At 38.7% G+C, this 27,082-nt stretch overlaps 2 protein-coding genes and 1 pseudogene across 2 annotated transcripts; all 3 read right to left on the bottom strand.

Annotated features, from left to right (window-relative positions):
• Positions 1 to 6,196: 6,196 nt before the first annotated feature.
• On the bottom strand, positions 6,197 to 7,129 carry LOC133056001 (olfactory receptor 5M10). The gene has a single exon (XM_061141091.1). It carries the CDS (start codon positions 7,127 to 7,129, stop codon positions 6,197 to 6,199), a length of 933 nt encoding a protein of 310 aa, XP_060997074.1.
• A 6,221-nt stretch (positions 7,130 to 13,350) lies between these two features.
• On the bottom strand, positions 13,351 to 17,373 carry LOC133067005 (olfactory receptor 5AP2-like; annotated as a pseudogene).
• A 1,547-nt stretch (positions 17,374 to 18,920) lies between these two features.
• LOC133055991 (olfactory receptor 5AP2) lies at positions 18,921 to 19,874 on the bottom strand. Its single transcript, XM_061141085.1, has one exon. It carries the CDS (start codon positions 19,872 to 19,874, stop codon positions 18,921 to 18,923), a length of 954 nt encoding a protein of 317 aa, XP_060997068.1.
• Positions 19,875 to 27,082: the final 7,208 nt, after the last annotated feature.

Below are 27,082 nucleotides of genomic sequence, written 5' to 3'. Positions count from 1 at the left end.
TTATTCAACAAACTTTTTTAAAGTTACAATCCATTATTAGAAACTGCACTTCGCCCATTTATATTACCCATATTCAAGCACATTCCTCCCTTCCTGGTCCTATGACTCATGGTAATGAACAGGCTAATAAACTTGTTTCTTTTGCTACTTGGGAAGAACAACATGCTCTGTTGCACAACAATGCTGGCTCCCTACACCAGCTATGGAAAATCCCATACCACCTGGCTAAAGAAATTATTAATAATTCCTCTACTTGTAGACCCCTGCATCTCCGACCCTTTGCACAAGGTATTAATCCTCGGGGATTGCAACCTAATGAACTATGGCAGATGGATGTAACTCATTGCCCTGAACTTTCTCCATCTTCCTTCCTACATGTCTGTACTGACACCAACTCTTCTTTTATATGGGCCACACCTCTTCGTGGTGAAGCTACACAACACGTTATAACTCACCTATTAGCCTGCTTTGCTATAATGGGAACTCCTAGTTCTATTAAAACAGATAATGGCCCTGCCTACACTTCAAGATATTTCAAACAATTTCTACAATCCTTTTCTGTTAAACATATTACAGGCATTCCTTATAATCCACAGGCACAAGGCATAGTCGAAGGAGCACATCACACACTAAAATTACAAATAAAAAAACTTAAAAAGGGGAAATACACAAGAACACTGCTGTCTTCCTTATCTAAAGCAGACTTTACTAAATTCCAACATAAGATATTTTCTAAACCTGTAACTATTGTTAATACAGCTTTATTTGTTTTATTTTTTTTTTTAAACTTACCACAAGGGGATATATTGACAAGAGCAGAAAAATATTTCAAGGAATTGAAGGATTCTTCTCTTCCTCATGGCAACCCACTCCAGTATTCTTGCCTGGAGAATCCCATGGACGGAGAAGCCTGGTAGGCTACGGTCCACGGGGTCGCAAAGAGTCGGATACGACTGAGCGACTTCACTTTCTCTTCCTCTGCCTATCTGGTACCAAGATGGGTTAAATAAACAACGGAAATCTGGCAAGTTAATCTTAGAGGGAAAGGGGTATGCTTGTATTTCCCCAGATGAATCCAACGAACTCACATGGCTTCCTCCTCAGACGATCCGAGCCAAGGGGGCCCCCGGCCTTCAAGATAGAGAAGAGACAACAAAAACCCCAGGAGGAAGAAATTCCAATATGGGCTATGGCAGTTCTAAAGATCTCCAGAAGACACTGCCCTCGGCGGCATCAACCTTATGATCTCCCCTCTTGGGGACAAATAAAAACCCTTACTAATCAAGCAGAAAATCTCATTTCTCAACAGGGAATGCCTCGGAATCCTGAAAATATTTTCGTTGCCCTGCTTGCTCTGCTTACTTGTTCCTCCCCTGTTCAAACTGAACTAATTAATCACACTTATTGGGCTTACATACCCAACCCCCCTTTACTTCAGGTTGTAGAATGGATAGAGAGAGGACCAATCATATTAACCAATGACTCCATACATATGCCTTCTCCCTGGAGCCTTCAAGGACCCTGACATCCTGAAGAAGAAGGGGAACTAATTAATATCTCTCTATGTTATGAAGTCCTTCCTTTGTGCATGGGCCGAGCAGAATTATGCATAAACGTTAGCCGACAAACTTGGGCTTTCTCCCTGCCTCCAAAAGAGGACTTTTGGACTTTGCTTGGATTATTTACTGCCCTTTCTTTGTCAGTGAACCATGTTTATACTACTGAAACTTTAGGGAAAGAGTTAGGGAAAGAACAAAAAACACTATGCAAAGGGTTTACTAATCAGAACTTGAAATATACTCCTGTTCGTTGGGACAAATGTCAGGCCAAATCAGGAAAATTAATGTTTATGGCTAATCAAACAACTGTCGATTGGGGACCCCATGGTGTGTGGTTATCTAACTGCTCAGATGATATTAACAGCACTGTGTGTGATTATGTTACTCAAGTAGTATGGGAGGTTACTCATATTACAAAGGAGCATTACCATGACAGAGAACTTCTTGGGTGACCTGATGGTGGAATGGCCCCCCTTCGTCCTCGAATCGTCTTCGATAAACAGATTGGTCCTGAGCAATGGGTCATCTGGAAGCTTGCTGCAAGCACTGAAGAACTTGAGACTTGGACCGGACATTTCACAGGGACCAGTTGTAGTCATAGCAATTATTTCTTTCGCTATAATCAATCATATTTTATACAAGCCTGTGTTCCACTTCCTTTTGTTGTAGCTATAGGAAATCTACAATTCAATAAGACTTTACGTTCTGTAACTTGCATAAATTGCAAATTATATACTTGTCTTAACTCCTCCATTTCCTTGAGAAATGACTCCCTTTTGATTCTTCGATCTTGATGTAATCTGTGGTTACCAATATATCTCCAGTGGCCCTGAGAAGAAGGTCCCATGGCTGAACTTGCTTCCCGGTTACTTAACAAATTGCTCCAGCGACCTAAACGATTCATCAGATGGCTGATTTTTGGCATTTTTGGATTAATACCTATTTGCATCACTGCTGCTGTCACTGGTGTTGCTTTACAAACCTCAATTCAAACACATAATTTTATCCAAAATTGGACTAAAGATGCCCATACTATGTGGGCCACTCAAGCTCAGATAGATGAAGATATTCAAGATGAAATACAGGAACTAAAAACAGCCATCAAACGGGTTGGAGATCAATTAACAGATGTACTAAAACAGGTGATTCTAAAATGTGATTGGAATTCTACTCAATTTTGTGTTACTCCTGTTCAATTCAATAATAGTGCCTACAACTGGGAACAAATCAAATTTCATTTACAAAACATACATGATAATGCCTCTCTGGATGTACAATTATTACAAAATGAAATATTTGATACCTTTTCTAAAAATCTGCCCTCTTCCACTAATTTGGAAACTTTAGCTGAAAAACTAGCTGATCAATTATCTGGGCTAGACCCACACGGATGGTTTCAAAGCATTACTCACAGCAAAGGGTCTGGAACTGTAATTTTGGTGATTGTCTTGACAATTATATGGGTCATTTATCATTGCCTTCATGCAAAAATTGTTAAAACTAAACATACTCAAATGGTCAGAACCCTATGTAAAATATTATAAATAAATAAGGGGGAATTGTCAGGGGATGTTTAGCAGGAGGATTCCTACATGCTGTTTCTCATAAATTCTCTGTTCCTTATCAGTGGAACATCAAGCTGCTCCCAGGACTGAGGTCATTGTGTAAGACAGGCTTGGGTCCTCTTCAGTAAACATTCTCTTTATGACAAAACTGCTTAGTTTTGATCCTCTTTCTTGAGATATGGATTGCCTCCTGACCTTGTGACCATTATTAATCCCTTGTTCCCTTGGTAACGGTTACTGTACATTTGGTTTTCTGAAATATTTTTCAAAATATGTCTATTATCATATATGAAAGAGATCTCCAGTCCAGGTTCAATGCATGAGACAGGGTGCTTAGGGCTGATGCACTGGGATGACCCTGAGGGATAGGATGGGGAGGGAGATGGGAGGTGAGTTCAGGATGGGGAACACATGTACACTCATGGCTGATTCATGTCAATGTATGGCAAAACTCACTATAATATTATAAAATAATTAGCCTCCAATTAAAATAAATTAGTTAGTTTAAAAAAACAGGGAAAACATTATGTTTTACGTATTTTTGGTATTTCTTTGTTTTTCTACAATTAATATGTTCAATTATTTTTGTAACTAAGTTAGTGTGATTTAATTGTTAATATTAACTGCATTAAAAGTGGTGCTCACCAAAAATAGTATCTTTGAAATGTAAACCTTATGCTATCAAATGAAACTCAAAATTTATATATAGCACATGATTCCAATTTTGCTTTATCAATTATAATAATATATGTACATAAAATTATTGAGAAGAGGTATTTAAAAACACAAAGAGAATTCACTCATTGGTTTAGAACACATAACTCTTAAAAGTTATTTCTTCACATCTGTTTTTTATTTTCTAGTCATTTATAATGAATATGTGTGTTTTATAATCTGAAACATACATTCATAAAATACAGTCAAAATAAATCTTCCACATATCAAAATTGCCTGCTACATGCAACAACAAGACAGTTCTATTATATTACCCAAAAATTATCCTGAGGACATGTAGAAGAAATTCACATTAGCTGTTATTAGTTATTTTGCTCTCATTACAACCACCATGATCATTTATAGCAATAACCTGGTCACTTCATCACCCCCAACATCCCATCCAGTATTTGTTGTATAATAAGGGATTTAGCTGAGTTTCTCAGGTGGTGCTAGTGCTAAAGAACCCACCAGCCAAAGCAGGAGAAGTAAGAGATGTGGCTTCGATCCCTGGGTTAGGAAGGTCCTCTGGAGGCGGCATGGCAACCCACTCCAGTATTCTTGCCTGGAGAACCCCATGGACAGAGGAGCCGGGTGGGCTACAGTCCATAAGGTCACAAAGAGTCAGACACGACTGAAGTAACTTATCATGCACATAAAAGAGGTTTAGCCACTTCAATATGAATTGGAAAGAGAGAAAATTTGGAATAAAATTGCCTTTGTGCTACTAAGTTGCTGAATGACTTTTGGCAGGTCATTTAGTCCCTCTGTGCCTAACAAGTAAAGCTTATTAAGTGGAGATGATCATTTTCTCATTAGTTCATTTGTTAGGATTTAATGCATAATGTCTCTTGAGAAACCTGTATGCAGGTCAGGAAACAAGTTAGAACTGGACATGGAACAACAGACTGGTTCCAAATAGGAAAAGGAGTACGTCAAGGCTGTATACTGTCACCCTGCTTATTTAACTTATATGCAGAGTACATCATGAGAAACACTGGGCTGTAAGAAGCCCAAGCTGGAATCAAAATTGCCGGGAGAAATATCAGTAACCTCAGATATGCAGATGACACCACCCTTATGGCAGAAAGTGAAGAACTAAAAAGCCTCTTGATGAAAGTGCAAGAGCAGAGTGAAAAAGTTGTCTGAAAGCTTAACATTCAGAAAACTTAGATCATGGCATCTGGTCCCATCACTTCATGGGAAATAGATGGGGAAACAGTGGAAACAGTGTCAGGCTTTATTTTTTTGGGCTTCAAAATCACTGCAGATGGTGATTGCAGCCATGAAAATAAAATACACTGACTCCTTGGAAGGAAAGTTATGACCAACATAGGTAGCATATTTAAAAGCAGTGACATTACTTTGCCAACAAAGGTCCATCTAGTCAAGGTTATGGTTTTTCCAGTAGTCATGTATGGATGGGAGAGTTGGACGCTGAAGAAAGCTGAGCGCTGAAGAAGTGATGCTTTTGAACTGTGGTGTTGGAGAAGACTCTTGAGGGTTCCTTGGACTGCAAGAAGATCCAACCAGTCCTTCCTAGAGGAGATCAGTCCTGGGTGTTCATTGGAAGGACTGATGTTGAAGCTGAAACTCCAATACTTTGGCCACCTCTTGAGAAGAGTTGACTCACTGGAAAAGACCCTAATGCTGGGAAGGATTGGGGGCAGGAGAAGGGGACGACAGAGGATGAGATGGCTGGATGGCATCACTGACTTGATGAACATGGGTTTGGGTAGACTCCGGGAGTTGGTGATGGAGAGGGAGGCCTGGCATGTTGCGATTCATGGGGTCACAAAGAGTCGGACTCGACTGAGCGACTGAACTGAGCTCACTAAAAGTGAGAACTCATCTGTAGTTGTGTTATTTATGATTTTTTCACACATGTTGATGTATACTCTCACGAATTTCTGAGGTGAGTTTCACCCAAAGACTTACAGAGTACAAAAATTTAAATCACAAATAGACATCAATAAGTAGAATATTAAAAAATGACTCCAAATAGGTCAGCCATTGGATTAAGAGTTGCAAAGACTGAGTTTAAATTTGGGTCCTGAAAGCCACAGTGGTTTTCAAGATTATAAAATTTAGGCAAAATGTTAAGTAGTTTGACATCAGAATATTCTGTTGGCTAAGAGTGAAACACAGCTCTTTGCGTAATCAAAAGAAGAGATTGCTATCTGTCTTGTCCCAATGACTAAATGATCCTGATCCTCAAATAATAATAATAATAATAATAAAAGAAACCTGGAATTCTATCACAGTTAGAGTTCTGTGTTACTCATTTCTAAGCTCTAAAACACAAGGCTGTTATGGATATTCAGTCATATCAAAGGAACAGATGTTTAAACTGCAATGTTATGAAAGATTTTTCTTAATCATTTGCTGCATGGCTTGGATCACATCCTTGTTCCTCATACTGTAGATCAAAGGGTTCAACATTGGGCTCAAAAAACTATAAAAGACTGCAAATATTTTGGACTCCTTTACAGACTTCTCAGTTGGAGGCCTCAAGTACATGCAGAAGAGGGTTCCATAAAATAGAGTGACTATTGTCAGGTGGGAACCACAGGTAGAAAAGGCTTTGTACCTGCCTTCCACAGAACGGATCGCCAAGATAGATGCAACAATGAAAATATAAGACAGGAGAATGATGAACAAAGAGCTTGAGAGAGTGAAACCAGCAACCACAAACATCGCCATCTTTTTGACATAGGTGTCAGAGCAGGCCAACATTATCAGAGGAGGATCAGCACAGTAGAAATGGTTGATCTCAAGGGAGTCACAGAAGGACAAGTGAAAGGTCAGCAGTGCCTGAGAGAGACCATTGAGGAATCCACAGGTATAAGGGACTGTGACTAGAAAGATGCACACGTCCTTGGACATCCTGGTGCTGTAATGTAGAGGGCTGCAGATGGCTACATAGCGGTCCAAGGCCATTGAAGCAAGGAGATAAAACTCAGTGATCACCAGGGCAATGAAGAGAAGACACTGGGTGAAGCATCCAGCGTAGGAGATGGTCTTCTGGTCTGAGAGGAAATTGTGCAGCATATTTGGAGTAACATTGGAGGAATAGCAAAGGTCTACAAAGGAGAGGTGGCTGAGGAAGAAATACATGGGAGTCTGGAGGTGGGGATTGGTCCTGATGAGCACAATCATGCCCAGATTCCCTGCCAGTGTGATTAGGTAGATCACCAGGAACACCCCAAACAGGGCCTTCTGTAGCACCGGGTCATCTGTGAGCCCCAGGAGAATGAATTCAGTCACTACAGTGTGGTTAGGGGAAGACATGTTCTCATCCCTTAAAAACTGAAAGTGGTAAAGTCAAGAATTCTATCTGATCCTGATTCTGCATTTATGCCATTCTTTTGTCATTTACGTTTGATCTATCTCTCTGTAAGTAAATTACTCTTCTCAACCAATGCATCAGAACATCTATGTAAATATTTGCACCTTATCTCTTTGCAATATATTTTTCTATATATATGCTGGAAACACACACTGACAAACTCACACATTCCCTTTCCCTTTCATATTTGTAAATTGTGTATACACATATACGATTAACCCTGTTTTCTTGGAAAACTCCATATTCGGTATGTTTTTTTCAAATCCTGTGAAAAAGAAAGCCAAAAGAATGAAAATCAGGTCTGGAAAGCAGCAGGTCCATGGCATCATTCAAATGGACAAATGAAGGATGCAGAGTTTCTGTGGTCCCTGCACCTCTGATACCCTACTGTTTTTGACACACATGAGAAGACATGTTCAGTCCAGCATTTTCTCCTGAAACCCGTACTTGTCTGGCTTAAATTCATTCAGAAGACATTTAATGAGTAGATGCATCTCTTGACATATGGCTAAGAAGGTGCAGAATGAAGAATTGTTCTTTCTGCTTTTTAAATCCACCCACTCATTATTTACGGAGGCTTTTTTTTTTTTTTTTTTTTTTTGGTTCTCGCTCCTGGGATTACAGGAATGAGCAAATTACCTATCCTTGAGAACCATATATTGTAAGAGAGGTAACAGATATTGAGCACATAGACAAATGTTTACAGCAGTATGTCACTTAGAAGAAAACACTATGGAGAAAATAAAGGTGGAGTGCTTTTAGATGGCCATTCAAAGAAAATCTGAGAAGGCAGAATTTGAACAGTAAATAAAGAATTCAAATATCTGAAGAGGAATTTGTTTCCGTTATTTTTTAAAACTGGCACACCTCTGAATATATTTGTTTAGGAAAGCACATTAGGATAATATTTAAATGCAGACTTAGCTCACAGCTGGAACTATCATTTCTTTTTTTGTGTGTGTGAAATTAAGATATGATTGGAAACATCATGCCTCAAGAATTTCATCTTAAGGCTTTTTAAATTTAGTTTTCACATACACATCAGAAGAGCCTGTATATAATACTTGATTTTTCAGAAATGCCATGAAATATTAACATTTGAACAGAAAAAAACAAGTATAAATGATGAAAATAATTTTTTCAATATTGGTGAGAATATTAATCTTCACACAAAATAAAAAACATATTTTTAGTGAACAAATGTAGAAAATGACTTACCTGTAAAACTGACATATTTTCTAAAATGAGGTGGGAAGATTTATAATGTGTTTCTTAGGAATATTCCCTAGAGTTTTTTTTTTTTTTTTTTTAATCCTTATAATCCAATTAAGATAGACTTTGTTCCCTCAAGGAAATAACCTTAATTTCATGCTTTGAGATCTTTAATTTTCCTTCAAGACCAAAATCTCTACATAACATCTTTGTTCCCTGTTTTATACTATGTGGCTGAGATCTTTGGCAAAAATAAAGTTCACCATCACTTTTAATACTATGAAAAGACAAAAATGTGGTTGGATGAATTTTGCATTTTTCATGTATAAAAATGACTGAGAACCAGGATCATTCATAAAATTGATATATCACAAAATTGGTGATTTAGGAGGAGAAGTCAAATATGAGTAAAGAATATCTGAGTATTGTTTGATACTGCATTTGTTAGAGAATAAAGGGATCTAGAGATGGTCTCAGTAGCCTCTATTTTCCAAGGCATTGATAACTCCAGCCAATACAATCAAAGTAATTAAAGTAAAGTCTCAATAAGACAAGAGAGGCATCTCTGATTGTTTTAGATTTCCAAATACTGGCTTATAGTCTGAGAAATCAGTCAGTGAAATAAATCTGTATATCATTATAAAAACATATATTGTCAGTAACTTAGCACATTGGGGGAGATTTGAGCATAATCATGTATTTTTCAGATAGGGGTAGAAAATATTTATTTATCCCAACGTTTTCTGCTTTACCTTGATTCCTTGAACAAATTAAATAAAAATTTAAAGTGTAAAATCCTAAATATTCCCATGAAATAAAAGTTTCTTATATGATTGTAAAGCTAATTGTAGGATAGTAGAGCTCTTATTTCCTGACCTCTTAATGTAGAGATTCCTTATTTTGCATAAAGATACTTGAAGATTTGACCCTTCTTTAAGCTGAATGTCAGCCTTGGTTTCCCAAAGTACTTTTGTAAGTACATTCTGATAACGGCTTCCTTGGTGGCTCAGACAATAAAGAATCCAAGCAGGAAACACTGGCTCAATCCCTGAGTTAGGAAGATCCCCTGGAGAAGGAAATGGCAACCCACTCCAATACTCTTGCTTGGAGAATCCCATGGACAGGGGAGCCTGGTGGGCTACAGTCCGTGGGCACAACAGTTGGACACGACTCAGTGACTAAACCACCACCACCACTATATCCTGATATAGTTTAATATAGAACAGCATTGTCATAATCCTAATATTTACAAACAGATTTTTCCATGGAGAGGTAGGACTAACTCAATAGCAATTGAACAAGTAGATAAAAAGTAGTGAACTAATTCTCGAAAGGCAAAGTAACAGTGCTTTTCAGTATGGGGTCACTTGATCAGAAGTCCACACATAAGAGTAAATGCTTATTTTTTTAATATATATAACAACAAATAATACTGGAGGGCACAGAATTTACCTACCTAACTTTGATACTAGCTAAAAGAAGAGTTTTAAGCGTTTTTATTTTATTTTCCTAGAAAGCCTTCAGGAGACGCTATTTAATTTATATTTGAAGGTGCAAATTCCTTAGTTAATATCACTCTGCTTCAATTGCAAAGACCAGTTGACATGTGTCTGCTAAAAGAACACATAATTGCTTTAGCTACACAAATATCAAACAGTCAGATAATTGAAACTATCCCACTGACACTGTTATTTGTGTTCTTGTGATTATTTAATTCACTATATTTTTGATTATGGCAGATTCAATAATATACTGGAAGTTCTAATCTATGAATAAAATTGTACTGATTGAAAGGGAAAAAAATAAAAGCATCTTATTCACAGATTGCTTAATAGTTTATATAGAATCTCCTTTTAAGATACACAGATAAGATGTTAATTAGATTTATTGCAGTGATCATTAAGTTGTACATCTTATTTTTTAATATGCTAAGAGTATATAGTGGAAGGTCACATGGTAAAGATCAATATACATAGATTATTTATATTATTATGTAAAAACCAACCATAACTAGAAAATAAATGTTTCTGTATATCACTTATAATAACATCAAAAGAGTAAGCCACTTAAAAATGATTTTTTTTTTTATAAAAGTGCAAGAGTTGCATACTGATAACCACAAAACACTGCATGCAGAGAGAAATTAAAGGAGACTTAAATAATGGAGAGATATATCTTCCTTGTGGATTGTAATATTCAGTAGTTTTAAGTACAGTATTTTTAAGTTACCAATTTGTCTAAAATTGATCAATAGTTTTAATGCCAGTTCAGCTGGCTTATTTTTAATAGACAAATGATTACAAGTTATATAAAGACTGTTAAGAAAAAAAAAATCTTAAATTAGCCAAAACAATTTTGAGACAGAAGAAAAATCATTAGATGATTTACACTATCTAATTTTAAGAGTTAGTAAGGAACAACAACACTCAAAACAATAAATTTAGCTACACTGAACAATGTATTTTCAATATGGGTGAAATAGCCTTATATTAGAGAGAGATGTTATCTAGGACTTCCATAGCTAAAGAGAAGTCAAAGTTTCAAAGGACAGGGTTTGCCTCACTTCAAACCTTCAAAGGATTGACTGATTCTCTTGTTAGGGGCTAATGTAGCTCGAGGCTTTGTTATAGCCACGCTTTCCGGGAAACAGACTCACTCAGAAGGACAATGCAGATAGTGGAGTGCAGTTTATTACGCCGGCGGGCCCAAGGCAGAGTCTCCTCTTAGCCAAGGGCCCCGACCAGCATTTGTGAAAATCTTTTATACCTCATGCGTACGTGTCCAAACCCACCACCTACCCCCATGTGTACGCGTCTAAACCCACCACCTACCCCATGAGTACGTGTCCAAACAGTCAATAGTCAATAAGCCCGCAGTTACATTCCAACCAGTTAATAATCGATAAGCCTGTGATTACATCCTGATAGATACAAAAAAAAGTTTATGACCTGTCCGGAGACAGGGGTGATTACGGTATGCTTCCTCTTAGGCAATGAGTAGCCTGGATGTGATCGTCAAGATTCCCCTGTCTGGAGGGGGTCTTATCCTTCCATTGTTGTCCCCACAGGCACTAAGCAGAGAGTTCAGAGTCCGCTGGAGAGGCAGCCGAGCACGGCCAGCATGGACAGGCCGGAGAGGGAGTCCAGGCCCTATGAATTCCTTCTTCAGCTTCAATTGAAGCCAATGCTCATTTACCACTTTGAACATTCTAGGGCCCCTAGGAGTGTGCTAAATCTACTCTGCCTCTGCTCTATAAATAAAACAACAGTGTAGATGACAGCACATCTGTTTACAACATGCTGCCGCTTCAGTCTTGTCCAACTCTGTGCCACAATGGACTGTCGCCTGCCAGCCTTCCTCTGTCCATGGGATTCTCCAGGCGGGAATCCTGGAGTGGGTTGCCATGCCTGCTCCAGGGGAATCTTCCCGACCCAGGGATCGAACCCATGTCTCTTATGTCTCCTGCATTGACAGGCGGGTTCTTTACCACTAGTGCCAGCTGAGAAGCAAGGTTCACTAAATATTCTAAGCTCACTGTTGAGATCCACTGCTCAGAAAAAATAAAATGAAGGAAAAAATATTTCTTTTTAAAGTATTATGAACTTATTGACAATGCATCTGTTCACCCAAGAGTTCTAACGGAGATGTACAACAAGATATGTGCTGGTTTTAAGCTTGCTAACACAACAGAGCAATCACATTCCCCATCCATTCTGCAGCCTATAGACCAAGGCATCATTTCAACTTTCCGATGTTATTATTTTAAAAATATGTCTTGTAAGTCTATGGCTGCTATAGATAGTGATTTCTTTGATGTCTGTGCAAAGGAAATTGAAAGCTTCCAGGATGGATTCATTGTTGTGAATGACATTAAGAACATTCATGATCCATTTGGAAGATGTAAAAATACTAACATTAACAGGATTTGGGGAAAGTTGTATCCCACCTTCACGAATGACTTTGAGGAGTTCAAAATTTCGGTGGAGAGATTAGCTACAGATGTAATGGAAACAGTAAGAGAACTTGATTAGAAGTAGAGACTGAAGATGTGACTGAATTGCTGCAATCTCAGGATAAAACTTTGATGGATGAGGACTTGCTTCTTGTGGATGCGCAAAGCAAATCGTTTCTTGAGATGGAATCACTCCTGGTGAAAAATGTTGTACAGATTGTTGCCATGACAACAAAGGATTTAGAATATTACATAAACTTAGTTGATAAAGCAGTGGCAGCCTTTGAGAGTATCAATTCAAACTTTCAAAGTTCTGCTGTGGGTAGAATGCTGTGGAATGGCATTACATGCTACAGGCAAATCTTTTGTAACAATGTCACTTGATGTGGCAAACTTCATTGCTGCATTTTAAGGAATTGTCACCACAACCCAAATTTTGAGCAACTGTCATCCTGATCAGTCAGCAGTCATCAGCAGTAAGGCAATACCCTTCACCAGTAAAATGTTGTAATTCACTGAAGGCTAGATTTTAATAAAGTATTTTAAATAAAATACATACACTTTAGACATAATGCTGTTGCCTACTTAATACACTACAATATAATATAAATATAACTGTTACATGTGCTGGGAAACCAAAAAATTGTGCAATTTGCTTTATTATGCCATTCACTTATTGCAGTGGTCTGGAACAAAGCCTACAATATATTTTAGGTATGCCTATTTTGAGTTTTATGCTCCTAAATTGGGAGTTGAACTATGATAATTGTTTTTTTCAAGCATATAGGTTCTCTGGAATAAATGGGATTTATATAGAGCAATCATATTCCCCAGGATGCTTGGAATATTTGGTCCAATTCCACTATTAGAAAAAAAAAAAAAAAGCAAAAACAAAGCAAGAAACCTCATGACAGAATGACGTGGAGCCAGAGTAAACACATGTGGATTTGGCCATTTCTAAGTTCCCTCTGAGTCCTGAAAGCCCACGCTTTGGCAATTCTAAGTACAGAAGCAAAAAGAGGATGTTTTAAAAATTTTGCCGAAGGAGGTTTTGACGTCCTTGTTTCTCAGACTATAGATGAGCGGGTTTAACCTGGGGATGACCGCCGTGTAAAACACGGACACCACTTTGTCTTGGCCCATTGAGTAGCTGCCGCTGGGCCGCAGGTACATGAACAGGATTGTGCCAAAGAAGAGGTGACCGCCATCGGGCGGGACGCGCAGGTGGAGAAGGCTCTGCGCCTCCCCTCAGCAGAGCGGAGCCTCAGGATGGCAGCGAGGATGGAGAGATAAGAAATGAGAATAGTCAGGAGGCAGCTCAGGTCGTTAAAACTGGCGAAAGCAAAAATGACAGCTTCATTGACACGTGTCAGAACAAGCGAGTCTCAGGAGGGGTGGAGTGTCACAGAAAAAGTGGTTGATGACGCTGGAGTGGCAGAAAGACAGCTGGAAGGTGAGGCCCGTGTGAACGGCAGCATTTATGAAGCCGGCGAGGTATGTGGCCAACACCAGCAGGGCGTTCAGTTGGGGGGACATAGGGACCGTGTAAAGGAGAGGTTTGCAGATGGCTACGTAACGGTCATAGGCCATCACGGTCAGCAGGAATCCCTCAATGCCAGCGAAGGAACCAAAAAAGAAGAACTGAGTGGCACATTCATTGAATGAAATGACTGGGTTCTCTGCCCAGAAATTTACGAGCATTTTAGGGGCAATGACAGAAGAGTAGCAGACGTCAACAAGGGACAGGTTACTGAGGAAAAAATACATTGGAGTGTGGAGATGGGAGTCAACCTTGATTAACAGGATCATGCCAAGATTTCCAAACACAGTGATCGTATAGATGAATAGAAATATCATAACAAGAAGACTCTGTAGCTCTGGATGATCGCTGAACCCCAGGAGAATAAATTCAGTCACTGTCGAATGGTTGCTTATCCCTTTGTCTCAGAATGGATGATTTGCTTGCTGAGATAAGAAAGAAATTAGAGATATAAATTATGCAAAAAAAAAAAAAAAGAAAGAAAGAAAGAAAATCAGTTTATTCTCTACTGTAAAATTACTTCTAAAATGTCCAAAGAACATGTATATTAAGGCTTTTTATTTTTTTAACTGCAGAACAACAAAAAGTTTTCTTAAGTAAACTCAGAAACTTTTATTTTAAAATGAGCATTTATCCACGTGTGTGTGGTTGATAATCAACCCCTGCTTGTCTATATCTTACCTTACCTCCCAAAGTTTTTCACCTCCTCTGTTGATCTTTTCGCCTTCACTGTCTATCATCCAGTTCCTTTGCATTCTCTTTGGCAATGAAATGTATGACATAGTTGGATATATAATACTTCCTGAATTCAGTTCATTTTTTTTTTCCTGTTTTCTCTTAAGCCCACTCTAATCAAACTTTCACTCCATCACTCCACAGAAATTGTTCTTGTCAAGGTTGTCAGGGTTCTTTATGCTGCCAAATTCAGTGGTCAATTCTCAATCTTCAACTTTTTGATCTATCATTATTTGGCAGAGTTAATTGCTAACTACTCCTTGAAAAACTATCATCTCTTGTCTTCCAGGACACAACATTCTGAGTTTTCCTCCTGCCATATGGGTTGCTCCTTCTCAGCCTTCTTTGTTTATTCCTCTTTTCTCTGACTGTTAAGATCGGAGTAGCTCAGAACTCATTTCATGATCCTCTTCTATTGTTTGTTTTTTTCTATTTACACTCTACCTTCGTGATCGTATTCAGTCTCATGACTATAAATACTATCTATATATTTACAACTCCTGAATTTAATTCAGCCCTGACCTCTTTCCCAAACCCCAGACTTATAATGCACTTACTCACATTTTCACATTAATATCAAATAATGATTCAACCTGACTCAAAGCTGATTTGCTCATGCCTTCCTTTAATTTTCCTAAACATAACATTCTCTATCTCAAGTCAGTGACAACTCTCTACTTCCATGCGTTCAAATAAAAAATAAATACAAGCAGATGATTATTGAAAAAATTGTTCTCTTTTCTTTCTCACACACTATGTAACTAGTCTATCAGACAATTAAGCTATCTCTATTTTCAAAATATCTACATCAACAAACCAACTACCGCCTTCCATCTTTATTTCTACCATTAAGGCTCAAGTCAACATCATCTTTCGCCTAGATTACTACAATAGTCCTTTAACTGACCATTCTTTCTCTAAAATCAGTTAAATTCCACCCTGTAAAATGCCACTTAAAAATATTCATAGCCATTTTGTAGAGGTCCACTTTATACATGTAAATATATGTATACATTATATATATTTGATATAATTGGAATTATATTCTATATGACATATATGATCTGATATGTGTGTATGTGTTTACATATGTTTATGTATATAAATAGATAGATAAAGGCGGACAATTGCAGTGGTTTCTCAAAGTGTGCATATAAGAGCATAAAATAATTTTACTTAATGTACTACAGTGTATTAAATATTCCAAGTGCTTTGGCACTCTTTCTGAACAAAATTAATTAAATTTCCCTGCTTCATACACACACAAAAACACACATATATACACAGAGAGATGCATGTGTACATGTGTGTTTGTATGTGTATGCATAGCTTGAATATTCTACAAAATCCTCATCTCTTATTAGTCATCCTAAACCCTTTTCTTCTAAAAAAAAAAAAATGTGTTAGTTTAGTTGCTAACCTTAAATTCGGTATTTCAGACATATTGCAATTTAGAGATATAGTGTTTTTAAAATTTGTATTTATTTATCTTAGTTGGAGGAAAATTGCTTTACAATATTGTGATGGTTTTTGCCTACATCAGTATGAATCGGCCATAGGCACACATTCGTCCCCTGCATGCTGAGCCTCCCTCCCTGCCGGGCCTATCCCTCCAGGTTGTCACAGAGCACCGAGAGGTTTTGTCTTAAATTCTTGAATGCTTTTTGAATCCTCTTTGAAGCTTTCTATATCTGACCACTTAGGGATAAAGTAAAGCATCTTACCTGCTGTCCTTAAGACATACTCACTGAAAGTGTGGTGTTTATAACTTTAGTTTTATTTGTTGGTTTTTGGAGGAATACAATTTTTTTTTTTTCCTTACAGCGTGAAATTTATAGCTTTGATGAAAATGGAAGTGGCATAAGGAACTCAGCTGTGACAGACTCAAGATATGGTTAATTAATCCATCAAAGAGTGTAAGATGCTGCTTCTGAATTTGAGGCTGAGGGTCAGATTATTAAGGTTGTGACAATGCTCTTGAGATTTAATCATCTTTGCAAAACACTAAAATAGTGAAAGCCTGAAATATACTAACTCAAAATTAAGACATCCACTTATTTTTCACTGAGATAATTGAACTATTTTCTCCCCAGGGAGTCACTTATACCTTCGTGAATAAGTTAGGCATTTGAAGCACAAAATCTCTTTTATGGTCTTAAGACTCCATTGTGCATAACATTGAATTAAATTAAATGATATAAAATTTATTAGGTCTTGCCTCAAAATTTCAGAATTCCACTAAAAATGTAACCCCTACTCATTTCTATTTTAATAGGCAAGAATACTGGAGTGAGTTACCATAACATACTCCAATTGATTCATCACTCCCCAAACACCTTCCTGATTGCAGTTTTTTCTCTCTTTTTATTTGCTCACTCTGTTCCACGTATACTTGTTCCCTTACTATTCTTTTAACAAACCAAAGAGGATCTTACCTCAGGGCCTTTGTATTCACCACGGATATTCATGCAATGTTATCCTATGCAGGACTTGCGCAAATGTTATTTCCACAGGTTGCTCTACTCCCATACAAGCCTATTCTCTTGCTTTAATTTCTTTAAAGCACAACTCTTATTCATGTCACACAATGCATCCCACACAAACAGGAACAAATGCCTATGCACACATGCATACACATTTTGCTGTTGACAACAAAGTCTTCCTCACTCAAAAACAAGTTTCATGAAATCAAGAACTTTGTTTTCTCACATGGTATATCTTCAGCATGTGTTACCTGCTGAATACATTTTTCCACTAATGTCTTTGAGAGAAACATTGGTTAATAATTACAAGTGGAATTAACAGGAGATTGGAGGGCTGTTCCAGGGGGATAGGATGAGTTATCTCCTCCTTTGTGGGGTCTAACAAACCTTTTAGACATTGGTATTCCAATGTTCCAACATTGGTCTGTAGTGGAGAGTGGGATGGAAAGAAATAGGAAACAGACATTTAGCTGATTCCAAATCATTACTTAGTCCTTCTTCAACATATCGTCTCATGAAATACAGTATTTTCCCTGTTGTTCCAACATTGACAGCCCCGACCCCACTAAAATGAGCAAAAATAGATAATTGTGTTTGATAAATGTTTACTGAAAATTATGTGAAACTTTGGCTGGGTTACAGGTAAAAAGTTGAAACACTTTGACTTTGAGATTACCATACTCCAAAATACTTCAGTTAATTCACAAAGTCAGTAAACTATACCCCCCATTGTTGCTATAGCACCCGTATTATTAAACAGCTAAGACTTTCTTCTATAGTATTTGGTATTCTTGACATCCATGTGAATGGAAGTGTTACTATTTATAATAGATGCTGTGATATACTACCCAGATTGGACTTTCAGTATTGAAGTATTTACTTCCCCACCTTCCTTCAACAGCAGACACCTCATAGCTGAGCTCTAGTCTTGGAATATCCCTGCTGAGAGTCATTGTCATTCTGAAAATGAGACCACTTCCAGTGGGTGACCCATATCTAAAGCAGGTTATTATGGAGGTATAAATACCTGTTCAAATTTGAAACATCTCTGAGAAGGATAATCTCAACTCCAGATCTGCACATGGAACTGGCTGAGTACTCTGTTGCAATTTTATCACAAATTAGTTTCTTCTACCCAATCCTATTTCCCTTACTTCTTTATCAGTATTGTTCCTGGGAACACTCTCCAATGAATTTCCTAAATATAAATATCTGTCTCAGAGTCTATTTTCCAAGATCCAATCAAAAATATAAAATTTTATATATAATTATATATATAACTAATTTATATATATAAATATATATATATATATAACTAGAGTGGGAAAGCTCAATATTAAAATTGAGATTTCAATCTAGATCAGCCAGTTCCAAGTATTTTGATATTTTACCAGACAGCCTTCCTTCATTCTATTGATTCATACTATAGGCTAATAAATATACATTTTAGACACCAGGAAATTAAGAATACATCTCATTTTAAACAATATACTTTTTTTTTTTCATTTATTTTTATTAGTTGGAGGCTAATTACTTTACAATATTGTAGTGGTTTTTGTCATACATTGACATGAATCAGCCCTGGATTTACAAGTATTCCCCATCCCGATTCCCCCCTCCCACCTCCCTCTCCACCCGATTCCTCTGGGTCTTCCCAGTGCACCAGGCCCGAGCACTTGTCTCATGCATCCAGCCTGGGCTGGTGATCAAACAATATACTTTAACATGGAAAAACAGTTCAAGCAATTAGACAATACAGTTAACATGAAAACATTCTTATTCCACATAATAGGGTAAAATGTACCATGGCTTCACAGTATCTGTTTCTGTAAGATCTTCTTTAAGGCCCCTTTCACATCCTTATTTTTCAAACTGTAGATGAGGGGATTTAGCATAGGGATCACTACCACATAAAAGACAGAGGCAATCTTGTCCTGCTCCATTGAGTAGCTAGACGTAGGACGCAAGTACATGAAGAGAATCGTCCCAAAGAATATGGTGATGGCCGTGAGGTGAGAGGCACAGGTGGAGAAGGCTTTGTGCCTGCCCTCTAATGAGGGCATCCTCAAGATGGCAACAAGGATGCATAGGTAGGAAATGAGGACGATCATAACACAGCCGATGACATTAACACTGGAGAAAGCCATGATCACAATGCCATTGATGCGGGTATCAGAGCAAGAGAGTTTGAGCAGGGGTGGTGTATCACAGTAGAAATGATTGATCTTATTGGAGCCACAAAAGGGCAATTTGAAAGTCATTCCTGTGTGTATGGCTGCATTTCCAAAACCTGCTAGGAATGAGGTAGCCACTAGCAAGAAGCAAATTCTCCCAGACATGAGAACTGGATACAGCAAAGGGTTCCAAATGGCTGCGTAGCGGTCATATGCCATCATAGCTAACAAGAAGCACTCAGTCCCCAGGAAGGAGCCAAAGAAATAGAACTGGGCAGCGCATCCATTAAAAGAAATGGCCTTCCTCTCAGCCACGAGGTTCACCAGTATCTTAGGAGTGACAGAAGAAGAGTAAGAGGCATCGACAAAGGAGAGACTGCTGAGAAAAAAGTACATGGGGGTGTGGAGACAAGGATCCATCTTAATTAACACAATCATCCCCAAATTACCCACCATGGTTGCCATATAGATCAACAGAAACAATCCAAAGAGGACCACCTGTAGCTCTGAATTGTCTGAGAGTCCTAAGAGGACAAATTCTGTCACTTCTGTTTGATTCCTGGTTTGCACCTCTTTCATATATCTGGCCATTTGAGCTGCAATAAGAGAAAAGATAGACCATGCTATTTGATCAGATGAATACATGACAGGTGGGCTTCCCTGCCGGCTCCCTGGTGAACAAGCTTGCCAATACAGGAGCTTCAGGTTCAATTCTTGGGTGGGGAAGGTCCCCTGGAGAAGGAAATGGCAACCCACTCCTGTATTCTTGCCTAGAAAATTTCATGGACAGAGGGGCCTGGTAGGATATAGTCCATGAGGTCACAAAGGTTGGACATGACTTAGCAACTAAACAACAACAAATACATGACAGAACTTAAACACCTCTTTACTGACATGTACACATGCAAATTTTAGCACAGTGCGTAACGTGAAAAACAGTAAAAAGTGTGCTAAGTTTGATATTAAAACATGAAAGCACTGTGGTGAGTTCTAGGTGTGCTGCCAACTAACAAATGACCTTAAAACAAGTGACATATGTCTATCAATTATGAGCAATTCTGGCATTAACTCTTTATCGGATAACTACAGGAACGTATCCTTAAGACGTATCTCATCATTTATGATAAATTAATTGATATATTAGCATACCTTTTAGGCACATCTCCCAGAGAAAAATGTCAAAATGAATTCAGGCCACTGACTGATCTTCAGCAGTACTAATGGAATGAGTGAAAAGTATTGAAAATGATTAAAATTAATTAAAAAATAAAATGAATTTGAATTTTCTGGTGGTGGTGGGGGCAATTTTTAAAGTTGATGGCCAAGCCAGGAGATAGAATATTCCCACATAGCCAACATGGTTCTAACCCTACCCTAATTTTCCAGTGTCAGCATTTACAGAAGAAAAAAAAAAAAAAAAAAGTCAGTTAAATATTGAGCATTTTGAATAATCCCCTTCAGTTTTTAGAGAAGAAGAATGTAAGAATAAGCTCACATCCCAGATGACAGTAATAGAACAAGTCAGGGCAGAGAAGACTCCTAGGGACACGCAGATTCACAGGATCACAATGGAAGCGGAAACCACCACCAACGGCATATGGAATGTTCTGGCCTCCATATTTAAATCTGGGGAATGATTTAATACGAAGTCATCCAAGCGGAGGTAAAAGTTACCCCTTGAAATGTATAATGAAGTGAAATCCAGGACAAAAGGAAGAAGAAGAAAAAAAGATAGAAGAAAGAGAGGAAGGAAGGATGGAAGGAAGGGAGAGAGGGAGGAACAGAGGAAAAAAGAAAAAAAAAAGAAAAAAAAAAAAAAAAACAAAACACATCCCCAGTCTACATTTTTAAAGTAGAAGTTTAGGCCAATTACTCTAGTGGAATTCTCTATTTCCACTCCAATTCCTCACCTGGTCCATGGGCTTAGATTATAAAACAGTAGACAGCATGATACTAACTGAAAGGTCGGGCATGTTGAGGCATGCCCCGGAAAAGTGCCGCAGGCAAGTTCCGGAGGCTGGCTAAACTTCCAGGGGCCGCCCCCCTGCAGCCTGGTCCAATCAGGTGCCAACACGGAGCCCTTGGACACCAACCGCCGCTGTAGCCTGCCCTTTCTTCCTTATATAGGAAGACCTGGCTTGGACGCCGGCCCTGTCTATAAAACCTCTCCCCACCCCTCATACCTCGCAGACTCCCTTTGTCTCCTCGCTCACCCGCCCCCCGGGAGTTCTGCCTGAGAGCGACCGCCCAGTAAAGGCCTTCATCAACGGTCCTTAGAGGTGGCTTTTTCTTCCCATGGCGTTTTCTAACACTAACTTAGTTATCTAATTATATCTCAGAATGTTAAACCCCTTATCATTCAGAGCAGCAAGCTATTTGGTACTGTCTGAAATTAAAACATGAGGTGAAATTCCCTGGTAGTCTAATGGTGAGGATTCCATGCTTCTACTGCAAGGGTTGTGGGTTGGATCCCTGATTGGGGGAACTAAGATCCCACATACTATGTGGCATTGTCAAATATACATGGGCTTCCCCAGTGGCTCAGTGGTAAAGAATCTGCCTACAATGCAGGAGATGCACAAGACGAGGATTTGATCCCTAGACAGGGAAGATCCCCTCGAGGACGTCATGGAAACACACGCCAGTATTCTTGCCTAGAGAATCCCATGGACAGAAGAGCCTGGTGGGCTACAGTCCACGTGTGCCTAGTTGCTCAGTTGTGCCCGATTCTTGCGACCCCATACTGTAGCCTGCCAGGCTCCTCTCTCTTTGGGATTCTCCAGGCAAAAATACTGGAGGGGGTTTCCATTTCCTTCTCCAGGGGAACTTCCCAACTCAGGAGTTGAAACCAGGTCTCCTGCATTGCAGGCAGATTCTTTGCCAACTGAATTATGAGGGAGATGCCACAGTCCATAGGGTTGCACAGAGTTGGACGTGGCTGAAGCAACTCAGCATATATATAAAGCTGAGTACCGAAGAATTGATGCTTTTGAACCATGGTGTTGGAGAAGACTCTTGAGAGTCCCTTGGACTGCGAAGATATCAAACCATTCAATCCTAAAGGAAATCAGTCCTGACTATTCATTGGAAGGACTGATGGTGAAGCTGAAATGCCAATATTTTGGCCACCTGATGTGGAACTGACTCACTGGAAAAGACTGTGAGGTTGGAAAAGATTGAAGGCAGGAGGAGAAGTGGATGACAGAGGAGGAGATGGCTGGATGGCATCACAGACTCAATGGGCATGTGTTTGAGCAAGCTCCAGGAGTTGATGATGGACAGGGAAGCCCAGTGTGCTGCAGTCCATGTTGCAAACAATCAGACATGACTAAGCGACTGAACTGAATTAATATAAATCTTTTTAAAAAGACTTAAAACAGAAGAACAAAGTAACTCAGCACCTGTGCTGATATTGATGTTAAAAGATCTACTGAGCACAGCTTGGGGGAAGGGTGGCAGGATCTGTTTCCATTCTTACAAATACCACCATACAAGAAGTGCCTAGTCATGCTCAGATCTGCTCAGTTTCCAATGGGACAGGGACTCAGTACTCCAATAAGCAAAAAGTCTGACATCTGTATGCAGTACTTTCAGCATGTCATTGCTCCCATTATCTTATCTAAGTCTGACCACAATTCAGTGAGGGAGATAATCAAGAATAAGCCAATGAGTATTAAGAAGATTATCTTTTGTTAGCTGAGGTCAGTGAAGGATAGGGATGTCATAGCTAATCAGTGGTGAATGCTGCTAGAACATAGGTCTCTTGATGCCACATTATTTGCTCCTCAAAACTACACTGCCTCTCTTCTGATTTCACTGGACAGATATTCAGCCTAGGTCCTTGTCCTTGGACTAAACTTGCTGTTTGAACATCACAGAAAAGCATCTTCAGCAGGTAGTAAAAAGAAGGAATGGGTATTTTCCTCTCATCTTCAACAAGAAAGAGTCTGTGAGAGTGCTTTTCCATCAGAAATAGCAGAAAGAATAAAATGCTCTGGAAACTTTGGTGTGTGTTAGGCACATAAAGAAAGGCAATGATGTGTAAAAATAATAAGTACTAAATTAGGTTAATCATTCCCTATGATCTAAAAGTTCTGTGTTAAGTATTTTTCCTGAATTATTTTGCACATGAGAAATGAGAGGTACAAAAGATTGGTAACTACTGCTCAGAGTCCCAGAGATAGCCTATGGATGTCTAATTTATATCCAGTCAATGCAGTTCTCCTCTTAACATCTGAGGTCATTTATAAGGACCTTGTCAATAATAGGTGTGAGCACTACTATATAGAGATGATATTGTAATTCTCAGAACTGTATTAATACATTAGAATCCATTTACCTACATTAGGAAAAAATGTGTATATCTCCTAAAAAGAAAATATAATTATAGAGGCTGAAAATTGTCTTTTTCATAACTCACTCTCATTAATTTGTCTTTTAGCAAAATACCATTCATTTTACATCTAGCATTGCAAATTACATGCTTCATTCTCTCTTCTTCCTTAGCAAATACATTTCTTGTTTTTGTGAAATATACTCTTCCCCCTAGCTGAGAGTTTGCAGTCAACCATTTAGTCCAGATATTCTTCATCTGGGTTTTCAATTTCTAAGGGTTTGTGAAAATAGTAAGATTTCCTTAAAATCTCTGGTGTTTAAAAAAGCATTCAAGTCATATTATTTATTATCCTGTTTTCTCCTAAAGACTAACAAAGTTTGTACTGATAAAAATGGACAGAACAGTTATTTAACATACTTTCTTAGTCATTCAGTATTCTTGGAACCTTGGGTCTGTGGATAATTGGAGAAATTAACAAGATTGTGAGTTTTTCTTCAGATCAGTAAACTACACGGGACACAACTTTAATATTTTTTTCTTACCTTTCTTAATTGGTTAACTTCTACTTTATCCCTTTGCTTGTTCTTATCCAATGCCCAAATTCACCAGAAAAATAAAATCAGGAGGCAAGAAAACATAAAAACCTTTTAGAAAAGTTTCCTCTAGTTGTCCCAGGTTAAGCAGTAGACACAGTTGTAAAGGACTTCAGACACCAACCAGTAGAGACAAGAAAACTGAAACACTTATACCTTTCCTGTCAGGAGAGAATCACTCACATTCAGCAGAAACTGAGTCCTTCTTATTTTTACTTTTCCTTTAAGGTAAGAATCCCAATAAGTTAAAATGTAAAATACATTTCAATGTATAGAATACATTGTTACAGTATATTTGTAATACTGTTTGCAGCTATTTTCAGTTGGAGAGTCCCTAGACCAGAGTCTGGAGTAAGCATCCTGACATTTTAAATAGGATATATTTCTTGTTCTTATGGCTCTGGGGACTGTGTTCCTCATGGCATCTCATTTTAATATACTTTTTTTTTTTCCCCCGCTGCAACTAAGGGAATCACATGTCTCTTTCATGTTCCTCTCCTTCATTCACCCTTGGGATATCTGGGGCTAAATAGAATGAATTTTCCGATGAGGATTTCTAACCACTGTTTTGATTTTTTTTTTTTTTTTTTTTTGATTCATTGCTTCATTGCTATGTCAGACTTTCACTAGTTGCCATGAGCAGGGACTGCTCTCTCGTTGCAGCAGGCAGGCTTCTCGTGGTGGGTCTCTTGTTGCCGTACACGGGCTCCAGCGTGTGGGCTTCAGTAGTTGTAGCTCACGGACTCCAGGGTGCTGAGTGCTGAGGCACAGGCTTAGTAGCTCTAACCCCAGGTCTTCCTGTTCCAGGGCATGTGGGATCTTCCCAGACCAGGGATCGAACCCATGTCCCCTGCACTGGCAGGCAGATTCCTAGTCACAGAAACACCAGGGAAGCACCTCTAATCACCATTAAAAACCCTCTTACTGTCATCCCCTCAGTTAGTGGTCTGGTCCCCTGGGGAACATTAAAAATATCCACAAAAGAGCAGGTTAGTTCAATCCCTGATCTTGCCTTCTACAAGGGCTTTGGGTACATAGGGGAAATTATGCTACCTGAATCACGGTGATGGACTAATCAAAGGAGGTAAAGGGAGGTGAGAAGAACAAGGATTGACCTGACTTTCCATCCTGGCTATCTGTCCCTGATTGTGTGATTTTGGATAATCCATCAAACCTCTTGATATCTCAGCTTTTTCATTTCTATGTAGGAATACCAACACCCACCTCATATATTGAATCTGTAGATAGATGGATGAATGCATGTGAATTGTTGCATCAAATACATATAGACAGCTGACTGATAAGCATGAGTTTCCCCCACTCTGACTCTCTTCCCTACTGTCTAGAATAAGAAATAGTTATCAGCCTATGTAGCCTAGATTGATGCTTACAAGTTTCCCATTGGCTAAATGTATCTTCCATATAAGAGATAAAGAGTCTGAAATAAACTGATCAACATATGACGATCATTTATATTATCTATGTCACTTTGAGAAGATACCCCAATTAACTTCTCTCAGTACAATGTAATCAGTGTAATTTGCATTAAATGCTGAGGGACACAAAGACTTAAAAGATGCATTGCTATACCTCTAGCAATTCAGACAGTATTTGCATTATTTTGGTTAGATCTTAGCCTTTCCTTGGAGGGAAAATACAGTAGGCTCCTATCAACACAGAGTCTGAAACATAACTGGCAAACAATGAAGTTTACTTAATAAGTAAAGAAATAACCTTTCTTCAATTAATAGTGAATTTATTATTATACAGGAGTGTGGATTGGAAGTTGGAAGGAAGATCACATGGCACTAAGAGATCAATGGTAATGGATATAGGACGGAAAGTACCCGAGGTGAGAACACCATGGTGGAAGGAGACCACCGAACAACACAGGAGTGATTAATCATGGGCAGGATAGGGGGTAGGTCCTAGTCAGCCCAAGCTGTGAAGCAGAAAGTCTCAAGGAGCTTCAAAATGAGAAAATAATTAATTTCTAAACCCAGTTTAAGTGTCATTCAAAGAGGCACCAGACAGGGACTTCTCTGGCAGTCCAGTGGATAAAAATCCTCCTTGTAATTCAGGGGACATGGGTTCAATTCCTGATCAGGGAACTAGGATCATACATGCCCCAGAGCAACTAAGCCTACCCACCACAGCTGCTGGAACCAGCTGGCCTCAGCTACTGAGCCGATGTGCCACAGCTGGAGTCCATGCCTGCAACAAAAGATCCCATGTGAAGCAACGAAGATTCCACATGCTGCAACTAAGACCTGGTGCAGCCAAATAAATAAATATCTTAAAAAACAGACAGTATTTTATCTCCCTACTACCAAGATGAGAACCATAAGAAGTTAGGATGCGATGAGATCTCCATGGAGTTTTCTGAGAATTCACCTTGGAAATAAGAATGAGAGATTGGCATCATAAAAGAGAACCACTGACAAGCTGTAATGCAGTTTTCATGGAGAACCATGGGGCTCCCAAATCCAAAAAACAGCTACCATTTATTCATCAGAAAACAGAGGTAATGCTGACTAACGAAGATACGACTTTTCCTAATGTGACTTTTCTGATTGAAATCGTGGTACCATCAGAAGATTCAATTGACCAAATATGGAAACAACCCTGCAGAATCTCTGATGAATAAGTGCTCAAAACATGTTAATTTTCTGCAGCCCATTTTTTTTCCTTTTCCTATCCACTAGGCTCTCAATGGCAACCCACTCCAGTGTTCTTGCCTGGAGAATCCCAGGGACGGGGGAGCCTGGCAGGCTGCCGTCTATGGGATTGCACAGAGTCGGACATGACTGAAGTGACTTAGCTGCAAGAGCAGCATCAGGCTCTCAAAAAAGATCAGTTTCAAAAATTTG

The sequence above is a fragment of the Dama dama genome, chromosome 1, assembly GCF_033118175.1.
Source record: "Dama dama isolate Ldn47 chromosome 1, ASM3311817v1, whole genome shotgun sequence".
In the NCBI taxonomy this organism is placed as follows: domain Eukaryota; kingdom Metazoa; phylum Chordata; class Mammalia; order Artiodactyla; family Cervidae; genus Dama; species Dama dama.
This window is presented reverse-complemented; position numbering and strand designations above follow the sequence as displayed.